Source organism: Catharus ustulatus, chromosome 1, assembly GCF_009819885.2.
Source record: "Catharus ustulatus isolate bCatUst1 chromosome 1, bCatUst1.pri.v2, whole genome shotgun sequence".
Lineage (NCBI taxonomy): Eukaryota > Metazoa > Chordata > Aves > Passeriformes > Turdidae > Catharus > Catharus ustulatus.
Genome location: NC_046221.1, coordinates 97,915,953 through 97,926,801, shown reverse-complemented (window position 1 = coordinate 97,926,801; position 10,849 = coordinate 97,915,953). Strand labels below are relative to the sequence as shown.

General features: G+C 42.0%; 1 protein-coding gene across 3 annotated transcripts; it reads left to right on the top strand.

Moving 5' to 3' along the window:
- Positions 1-121: 121 nt before the first annotated feature.
- On the top strand, positions 122-9,957 carry MSANTD3 (Myb/SANT DNA binding domain containing 3). Of its 3 annotated transcripts, XM_033055847.2 has the most exons (4): positions 753-925; positions 6,360-6,663; positions 6,757-6,805; positions 8,126-9,957. In XM_033055847.2, exons 2-4 carry the CDS (start codon positions 6,391-6,393, stop codon positions 8,533-8,535), a joined length of 732 nt encoding a protein of 243 aa, XP_032911738.1. In that variant the 5' UTR covers positions 753-925; positions 6,360-6,390; the 3' UTR covers positions 8,536-9,957. The 3 variants fall into 3 exon arrangements, with proteins under 3 accessions (XP_032911729.1, XP_032911738.1, XP_032911721.1); XM_033055838.2 differs by lacking the exon at positions 753-925 and adding an exon at positions 122-155 and having other exon boundaries at positions 6,360-6,805; XM_033055830.2 differs by having other exon boundaries at positions 755-925; positions 6,360-6,805.
- Positions 9,958-10,849: the final 892 nt, after the last annotated feature.

Below are 10,849 nucleotides of genomic sequence, written 5' to 3'. Positions count from 1 at the left end.
TACCCCACGGTACCCCACGGTACCGCGGGCCGGCGGCTCGGCACCGGCGGCGGGCACGGAGGCGGGGCCGGGCCGCTTCCCTTCCCCTTCCCTTCCCGCGGCCGCCGCTGGGGGCGCTGGCGCGCAGGCGCGTGGGGCGCCGGGCGCTGTCGGAGGTAAAGCCCGAGCTGGGTCCCCGGCCGCCGCACCGGGCTGGGGGTTCCCCATCCCGCTCCGCCCCGGCATCGGGATGCGGATGGGCATGCCGCACTAGGGACGTGCGTCCCTGCAACTCCGCCCGCTCCCGGTGCCGGCGGGGCTGCCCTCCCCGTTCCCGGCGGCCGCTGGGTGTTCGCACGCCGCTCCCCACAACACACACGGACACGCACAACACACACGGACACCCACGCGCATTTCCCCGCGGCCGCACCCCCGCGGCGCCGCCGCACCTGAGGGGCGGGATCGGGCGGGCCGGGTGTCCCCGCGGCACGGCGGCGTGTCCCGCGGGAGAGGCCGCACCGCGCCGCCCGTGCTGCGGCGGGCGGGAATCCAGCGCGGGGTTTGCGGGGAGCTGGAGGGAGCGGTGCCGGCGGCCTGCGGGCGGGGAGGTGAGGGAGGCGGGGAAGGAGGGAGGGAAGGAGGGAGCCCAGCGCCGCTTTGTTGCGAGGAGCCGGCGGGGCCGCAGGGTGGGGTTGTCCCCGGCGCCGGTCCCCGCGGGCGCGGGGTGACAGCGGCCCGCCCGCCGAGCCCCCCCCGCCGCCGCGGCTGATGCGCCCGCACCGCGCCGCAGCCCCCGCGCCCGCCCGGCGGGGAGCGGCCGCCTTTGTGGAGCCGGGACCTGCTCTCCTTTCTCCTTCGAGCACAAGAGGAGCTAGCGAGGAGATTGGAAAAAAAGAACCACCAAGCTCGAGTTAATGTTTGAGAAGTTCGGGTGCGGGAGAGTCTGGTAGGATTCCTGTGTTATGCCTATTTTTGATGAATTTCAGGCAGTCGTTCGGGATAACAACCTGCGTCCATTACCTTGCTTGGGGGAAGTGCTTTGGATGTCCTCCATAGGTAGCGGGATGACCCGCTTAAACATCTATCTGTGTGTATCTGTAGTGTAGTATGACAAAGATACGTATATATTTTAATACATTTCTGTGTATAGCTGGATAAAATCTTACAGGAGAAATTTGGGTAAAGTACTGTGAATTTTACTAATAGATTATCTTGTTTGTTTGCTGGATGATCCGTGATAACTGTTCATTTGTATTGAAGCGTGGGGGGAAAGCAACCAAGGACGTGGGATTTGTAAAAAATCTGATCAAAACACATTTTCTGTATAGATCTCGTTCATATTTGCAATGTGCTCTTAATTACCTAGCTATTTCAAGTCTCAAGGTAGGCAGGGTCAGGCCTGGAACACTCATGGAAGCTCAGTGAGGAAAACCTAACATTTGAGGAAGAAGAACACTGTTTACTGCTGGTTTTGTCACTCAAATGAAATATAAACCTGTTGTGACTAGTTTGGGTCATTGCATTTCCATGCCTTTCTTCCATCCTCAAGCACTGGATGAAAAGGACAGAATTATGTTTGATTTCCAGTGTTGTTGATTACTGGCTATGTTTAGAGCTTCACCTGCAATTTAAGTTAGGGACATAAATTTTATTTTTATCAATCCTTAAATATTTCTGGTAGTAATTCTGTTGGCACTGGTCAGTGAACTTCATTTTCACCCCTTAAGTGACCAGTTTGCTAACAAACTCTTTTCTTTGGGTTTGATTAGTGTAACCTTTTTAACATTTAGTATAAGTCTTCCTCCATAACTTTCTCTCTGCATTTTCTTATGCCTAAAAAACATTTCATGGACTAAAAATGCTCATACATGCCAACTTAAACCAATTTTTTTTCCTTTTATTGGGATTCTGTGCAACTGATTGGAGCTTGGGCATCTGTTGAGATGTGTGTAAGCAAAATAATGCATGTGTGTGACATACTTATAAACATACGTGCATTTCCTAACTTGTGTAATTTTTTTTTTCAAACTACTTTTCCAGCAGATCACATCACATCACATGCCTTATAGTCTTTAACAGGAGAATGCTGCACAACATTTCAGTAAAGATGAGGAGCTGAGAGATATTTCTGTTGTCTTAAAGCTGTAGAGGTTTGTGTGAGAAGACAAATACTTAGGACACTGCTTTGTTTTAAGGCAAGTTGTGAATTGAGTCATGCCAGGAGAAGATATTTAGGATAAAGGGCTTTCTTACTGCATGTGTCTTGGAGCCTAGGCACCTGTAAGAGTTGGAGAAGCTTTCCAATCTTTGTTTCTTGGAATTTACTCTGCAACTGTCATGTGCCCACACAAATCAATCCAGTTTATGGGATGAGCTATGCACAGTAAACTATTCTCATTTCAGTACAGATTCCTACCTGCTAAATTATATCCCAGGCATATGTCCTGGAAGGACTGCTTAGCCTCGAAATGGAAATTCTATGGGCTTGTGAGAGTCCTTTCTCATATTCTGCAGAGGACCCAGTGGGCTGCAAGAAGGTGAATAATATGTGTAAAGAAAAAAGAGGTGAATATAAATACATGGCAGTCTTTTGACACAGCTTTTCAGTATTCTAACTTCTCCTGACATCTCAAGTGCTTTCTTGTTCACCTAATTGCAAATGGGCTTTAATACATTGAACAAAGTAGGCTAAGCATGTAAGAGCTTGAGAAGAGTCTTCCAAAACTCTTTTCTTCTGTGTATTAAACTGCCCACACCAGTTCTTGAGTTCCTTTCTGCAGCCGAGATCATAATCCTGGCTTCTTCATAGAAAGGACACGAGTACAGGGTGTATATTTATGAAACAAATACTAGTGGAAGGAAAGACCAATATATTTTTCTCAGAGTAGGACTTAATGTTTCCATTCTTTAATGTTTAGTGTTTGAACTTATGACTTAAGGGGATCTCAGATGCTACCAACAGTAAAAATTATCAAAGTAAATGATAGTCGGGTGTGAAAGTGATACTTAAATTTACTCCATCCATGAAAGATGAACTTTTCTTCTAGTACATAATTTATTAATATATCAGAAGTCATATTTGTAAATGTTTTAGGTACTTACTGACATCAGCTGATTTCAGCCAGTTTGTGGAGCTAGATATTTAGCACCTGGAATCCAGAAGTCCTAGTAATGTTGTTTAACTTTTTGAATGTAGTCTCCAATGTTCTAAAAATCCAGTTTTTCTTAATAAAGGGATTTTCTAAACATAAACATATAATTACTATTTTCATCTGAGATTCTCTTACCTTTTCAGAACTAGAAGTAAGATTTACATGCATCAGTAGAAGGTAGAATCAGTCCTTTCTGATCACATGGAGTGATTCTGGTTTTTCAGGGTCATAAGATATTGGGCCTTGCAACCTGCTGCTTGCTCCCATTCTTTGGTGGAATTGAGGTTAAGATAGAGAACCAGCATTTAGTCCCAAGAATTTAATTTCAGCATCCGTCGAAAGCAATTTAATGGTTGTGAATGGTGCAATAAGTATGTATGTAAAATAAATTAGTAGATACATTCTATTCCATTATGGTTCTCTTTTATTTTACTTTTTTTCAGAGTGGTTTCATGGAGTGAAAATGCCAGTATCTTTGCTAGGATGTCAATTTACTGATTACTTTTTTCCCCCCTCATTTGTGTTTTATTTAAGGAATTCCTGAAGCAACTGTACATTTCTATTAGACCTAGACATTGTAGTGACTGGTATGCAATGAAAGAAGTTTCTTTACTTACACCTATTTTGTTCTGTGGGTTTATAGCTTTTTAAGAATTCCTGCCACCAACATGGGGGCAACATTAAGTTTTCACAGACCATAAAAAATAACTTGATAGAGTGTGACAGAGGAAATACTGTGTCAAGAAACTATCTTCCTTATGCTCAGCCACCCAGCTCTCTTCCTTCTTTCTCCTTTTGCTTTCATGTAAAATAAACCAGCTCTTCCATGAGCAGTAGCACTATTACATTCTATTTTCCTATGGATCTTTCCCTTAGTCCCCTAGATCCTGTCTGCTGCAAAAACTTTGGCTCCCCCCTGTCCTTCTGACACGAGGATTCAGTAACAGACAGCAGAACTGTGACTCTCCAGGACCCACATAGGTGCCTGGAGATAACCCAGTCAAGCACTGACAGAAGGTGCAAACCGAGTGTTTGCTGCCTTTTTCAGTAGGGGTAAAACTTAGCTACTGGCTTGACCTAGACTATTACTGACTTCTATTCACTTTGCTTCAGTTTTGCTATTCCAGGCTTTGTTCCACTCTGTCCCCTGTTCTTTGGCTTCTTTGTTTTGCTGGCGTCATGGTTTAACCCCAGCCAGCAACCAAGTAATGTGCAGCTGCTTGCTCACCCCTTGCTCCCCTTGGTGGGGAGGAGAATCAGAAAAAAAAGTTTAACTTGTGGATTGAGATAAGAACTGTTTAATAATTGAAACAACACAAAATATAATAATAACAATAATAATACTTATAGTGAGAAAGAGAGCAGGAGAGAGAGAGAGGAAGAAAACTCTAGAGAAACAAATGATGCACAATACGATTGATCACCACCTGCAGGTCCCAGCCAACTCCCTCCCCATTTATACACTGAACATGACATTTTATGATATGGAATGTCCTTTTAGTCAGTTCAGATCAGCTGTCTTGGCTGTGCTCCTTCACAGCTTCTTGTGCACCTGCTCTCTGGCAGAGCATGGGGAATTGAAAATCCTTGACTGGGAATAAGCACCACTGAGCAACGACTGAAACATCCATGTGTTATCAACATTGTTCTCTCTAAATCCAAAACACATCACTACCAGCCTCCAGGAAGAAAATGAACTCTGTCCCCACTGAAACCAGGACAGCTGGGTTTTGTCCTATTTTATGGGCTACACAAGAAAGATGCTGTGTCTGTGTGAGACTTCCCATTTCAATACTAGCTTGTCTGTTGGCTTTCTTTATAAATATAAGTGGTTACCTTCACTGGAAGAGATGAGAATAACCGTAAGTACTAAGATTGGAGGAAAGGAACTACAAGGATGGCACAAAGAAAGTCCTAGTGCGGTGGAATTAAGGAAAAATCTATTGAGAAGAGGAAACCCAATGATGATATCTAGTGCAACTTCAAGGAATGTTATGGGAGAAATAGTAGAAACAATGAGCAAAAAACTAGAAAATTCATTTTGAGAGAGTCCTGGACTGTTAGGAATATGAACCAGTCAGTTATCTTATATGTTATGTAGTTAGGTTTAATGATTAAAAACAAAAGAAATGAGAACTAAGGCAGCAGTTCTGCCCAAAATCCAAAAGTAATTTGAGCTACATAGATACAGCAGAAAGGAAGGCAGAGAAAAGCGTGAGAAGATAAAAGAAGCAAAAATACATAAATATGTTTTGTTTCGCAGTCATATGTTGTTAACTCAAGGCAACACTGTTTTGTTTTTTTTTTTTAATGGCCAAGAATTCTCTGTTATAGCTACCTTTTTCCTATGATTCCATCTGTGCTGGGTTTGAGAAGAGGTGGTTGCTGACATGGTGTAAGTGTATAGCAGTGGCTGTGTTCAGTAAGGCCAAAACTCCTTTTAGCCTCCTGAGTGACCAGCAGCACAAGTGCAAGGAAGTGCCACACATGGCAGGCCAGCAGTCAAGGGCAAAGGACCTGCACCTTCCATGTGGTTGGTTCTGTAGTTATTTCTTGTCTCCTTGCAACTCTTGCTGCTTCTTGGTATTGTAATACAGCTCAGGGTCCTGCTACCTACTGGATATCAGTCAGGGGGACTGAGCGTGGGGGAGAACCAAGCTGACAGGTCTTTAAAAAGACAGCTTCTTACTATCATTGCTCATACAGCTTTCAAATATTATAGAGAGAAGGGATAAATTAGTTACACACAATCAGCAAGGACAGAAGAGGGTATTTTTTGTACCAAAGGAAACCCAAACATGCTCAAGGTGGCTTTAGATGTAAACCTGAAGCTAGTGAGGGCTGGATGTTGGAGTTTGCTCCTGACTTTGGGTCTTGGGAAACTTTTTGCGAAAAAGTGAAATGAACAGGAAAACGAGATATTAAAAGCAAGATACTAAATAAATACTGAGTATTTTGTATCAAGACAAACACAACTATTCATTATAGTCCACTTCTGACACTGTGTATCCACTAAAGTGGTAACACAAACCAGCATGTAATTGTGTTGTATCCTACCTGATCATTCCATTATGTACTCTAGAGCTATTCAAACTATTCTAGAAAATAAAATTAATCAGAACCCCTTAGGAGGATTATTTTGATAAAACACAGTTTCCTGGTATTGCAACCAGTTCTAATTTGTGTTTGGTTTTTTGTTCTTTTTTTCTTTCATTGTTACTTTCCTAGGAATTTTGGCTTCTTGGAGAAACAGTAGAAAATGCAAAACGAAATAATAAAGCCTGCTAAATACTTCTCAGAAGTGGAGAAGAGTGTGCTGCTTGCATTAGTTGAAAAATACAAATATGTGCTTGAATGTAAAAAAAGTGATGCAAGAACTATTGCTCTGAAGCAACGCACCTGGCAAGCCCTAGCTCATGAATATAATTCACAGCCCAGTGTATCACTGCGAGACTTCAAGCAGCTAAAGAAATGCTGGGAAAATATCAAGGCACGGACAAAAAAGATAATGGCACATGAAAGGCGGGAGAAGGTAAAAAGAAGCATTAGTCCACTTATAAATACTCACATCGTAGGGAAAGAGAAGATTGCCAGCATAATGCCTGAGCAAATGTACTTTTTGCAGAGCCCACCAGAAGAAGACTCTGAATATCAACCTGATGCTTCTAGTCAAGGTATAAAAGTTGCTGTAATGATGTGAGTAGTATTGCTTTGTATGTGATTTTGCCAGTGATTCTTTTTCAGCAGTTCAAATCTCTCCACTTAATTGTGACTGCTAGATATAGAAAAGTAATTTCAGAGCTATGATATTACAAGGCTCTGTGTGTTCCCCTCAGCCTCAGGGAGTTAAAAGGGTGTGAGATTTTTCACAATTTTTTTTCATCTGTTTTTGACATATCTGCTGCTTTGTGGCAAGCATCACAATTACTATCACGCTGTCTTTTAGTCCCAAGGATATCTTTACCGTTTTTAAAGTATCATTTTGCTGGTTAAAAAAAAAAAAACAAACCCAAAAAAAAAAGCCACCAGCAGCAAATTGATACACAATTGCCTGCTGCAAGAGATCCCTGTAGGTTTTTCCTCTGTTTTCAAGGACTAACATGAGTTCGTAGAGCCAGCCGTATTTCACACTGTAGTCCACACTGGAGAATGGCCTTTCTGAAAGTGTTCAGCACTACCTTCTTCTTTGTTTGGCAAGCATGCCCAGAAGGAATAATTCAATACCAGAAGGGAGGGTGGCTACAACAGTTTCTTGCAAATTTTATTATGTCAGGATCTCACACAGAAGGCTGTCCTTGCTCAAAAGACAACAGCAGCTACATTGTGAGATAACATTCTTAGAATGTCTCTTTCATAATTGCGTTTACCATAATTAATCATTGGGATTTAGATAGGACTGTATTTTGAGACTCTCATTTGCAGTGGAACTGCAATTCTGTTCCCTGCATAGTCTCTTTATTTCAGAAGAATTGGTAGAGCCTTCTCAAAGTTAGAATAATGTGATTTTTCTCTTAAAATATACACTACTGTGTTTACAACATCTGCAGCAGAAAAAAAGGAAAGAATAAGAAGCATTCTTCCTGGTATTCCTTCAGTCTTTTGATATTCATGTTGATGCAGCTTCACCTGACTCTCAGATCTTTCATAAAAATATTGCAAGTCACGTATGGATTTAGCTTAAATGGCTGCATTAAGGTTTTGCTCCAGGCTCAGCCACCTAAATTTAGGAGTCCACTTATAAGTGTCTACATTCACTTCTGAATCTTCTGAACTCCCACTATAGCCTTGGAGGTCTTTCAACAGAGCCCCAAGTGGTTTTGTTCAGCCCATTGTGCCCTTAATATTGTGCAGAACTGCATTGAGTAGTGGCTCCTGTGCTTTGCTACTGGAGCACAAGGTTTGGATGCATGTGTCTGTAAATTATATTATCATATTTCTGTTTCTTGAAGGAAGGGAAGAGAATACTGAAATACTTTTTCTTCTTTTGTTTGCAGAGTCATTTGTTGTGTCAAACAGAGAACTTTGTGATGAAGACAAAGAGCTGGTACATTTTCCAGTATGCGAAGGTACCTCCCAGCCTGAGCCTTCATGTTCTGATGTCAGAATAACAGCAGATAAGAACTACAGAAGTAAAGCATCTCAGGAAAGTGCTCTGAAAAAGATGCATGAGGAAGAACATCATCAGCAAATGTCGATTTTGCAGCTCCAGTTAATCCAAATGAATGAAGTTCACGTGGCAAAGATACAGCAAATAGAAAGAGAGTGTGAGATGGCTGAAGAAGAACACAGGATAAAAATGGAAGTGCTAAATAAAAAGAAAATGTATTGGGAGAGAAAACTGCAGACCATTACCAAAGAATGGCCTGTATCATCCTATAACAGACCCTTTCCTAATTCACCTTAGAACACAGAAGGGCAGAGATTTAGTCTGATTTAGCACATTTATGAGTAACACTCACTGGAAAGAGGGTTTTCTACTGTGAATGTACAGTGACAGGATAGGTGCCTGGCTGATAGTGAACACACTATGACTCTTAATGTTTAGGGAAACAGTGGTATAGTTCACCAAGAGGAAAACTCTGTTGTTCATTTGTAGGTAGTTCTGATTTGTTTGACTCACAGACATGCACAGTGTTCTAAAATGTGAACGTATTTTTCCCTCTCAGAACACCCTTGATCCTTGTGAAATTTAAGGTACTCTGGGTATTCTTTCATTGGGTATTCTTAAGAAAACTTAACAGCTATAAACATTGGGCTGTAGTATTTGTTTTGATTTCTATCTCTTCCTATCTTCCATTTCCTAAGTGTAGGCAAGGGTTGGAGGTGCTCTCTGCTATTGAGACAAAATGTGATTGACACCTATTAGTTGGATCATTATGCTGAGGCTTAGGGAAAATAAACTAGTTAATACAGTTCATAACTTATTCTTCATAGAAGATGTGAAAATGAGGAGGGGCACTGTAGTAACAGCCCTCTCCTTCTGAAGAACAGTGATATTTCCCAGCTGGCTGGCTGACTGAGAGAATGGTTGTGGAATGGCCCTCCAGTTGTTTGAGACTTCACACTTGAGATGTTAAAAAGAAGGTGACTTCTTCCTCAAAAGCCACTGTGCTTGTTCTTTCATTTCCAGGCCCATCTTTTATTGAAGTAGAATACCCAAACAGGGGGGTCAAATGCTGCTGCCAGCACTGTGTGCTGTTCACCTGGAGTGATTCTGAGGGGAAGAGCTTTTTAAGAATTCATAAAGCTCTCAAAATGCAGTGAGCCAGCCAGTCCATTGGCAAAGTCTCCCTCTATCTTCCTATGCAATACTTGATGGTGTAGCAGCTAGCTTGATTGCTTCTCCGTAGCTAGAAGAAAAGACTAAGACTCACCCTCTTTTCCTTCTCATAGGGTGGGAAGCAGTTCAAGGGAATCATTCCTGTCTTGAATCACTGTTCTGATTGTTATGTTCTGTCCTGTGCATTATGGTGGTGTGTTTCTTGCCTTTGCTGTCATTGAGGGGTGATGGACATGATTTGTATGAAGGCATTCACATGAGGGTCCCCACAGATTTTGGATGTCCAGAATAGTAGAAAAGTAGGAAAGCACAAATAAAGATAATCTTTACTCTGGCAATCATTTATTCTAGTGGGGCAAGAGTTAAGAAGTGATGTGAAATGCAGAACCCCACAAGGATTCATAAGAACTTCTGGTGTGTGAAAACCTGTTTTACAGGAAGGTGTACTACCATTATTTGAAGCAGTAAGAAAAATGAACAAATGAACAAATTTTCGTTGAAAAATCTGAGTATCACATTATTCAATAAAGTATTTTCAGATCATGACTCCTGAGGGTGAGTCCATGCGGTGAGCAATGTATTCAAAGCAGAGCCTGTTACAAGGCACACATTCCCAGTTACACTCCTATCTCTTTCCCTGGATGTCCATTCTGGAGGAGTGAGTTCCTTTTGGTTTTGTTTTGGATTGAGTAGGGTTTTGTGTGTGTGTGTGTGTGTGTGTGTGTGTGTATGTTTTGACCTCCTTTCACTGCTGGTGATTCATCTTTGCAAGCACTGCCATTATCAACCACAGGACTCGCTGTGGTTAACAGTGTGGTACCTGCACTGCTTCCTTAAATGTGCTAAAACCAGCAATCACAATAGGAGCTATTTATTACAACTCATTTTATGTGACAGAGAAAAGAATTATGCTGGGCTGCTGCAAGATAAAAACCTAGGGCCTGGGTGAAGCTGCAAGATAAAAACATAGGGCATGGGTGAAATCTGAAGACATATCTTTTTGACCACAAACTCAATATTCTTATAAATTGACTGTGTAAACAAAGCGCAGGAATTCCAAAGAAGAATGTTGTTATGGGTACTTTTATTTTTCTGCTGTATGAGAACACTTCTGGAAGGTATAATAACAGTAGAGGCAAAGGAAAAGTGAACAGAAGTGAGGACCTTATTGTTCTGAGATTGCATTCTGTGGTCTGGAAGATGAGTCAGTTATTTGATTGGTTGTGACAATTTTTCAGGCACCATCCAGAAAAAAAGGTTCGGGAAGACATTTGTCTTAACCGATTAAGATATTTGTCATAACCTTCTGCACTTGTTCCAAGTGAAAGTAAATGGAAACCAGGTGTTAGAAGGTAATGAATGGAGACAATTTCAGCACTGTAAAGAGGGCAAGAATAGAGAGACAATCCAGGTCTAGATAGCCCTGTGAAAATTATGA

Coding starts and splice junctions, on each gene's coding strand:
- MSANTD3 (XM_033055838.2), top strand. CDS start 6,391: ATGCAAAACGAAATAATAAAGCCTGCTAAATACTTCTCAGAAGTGGAG. Junction 6,806..8,125: donor ACCTGATGCTTCTAGTCAAG/GTATAAAAGTTG, acceptor TTTTGTTTGCAG/AGTCATTTGTTGTGTCAAAC.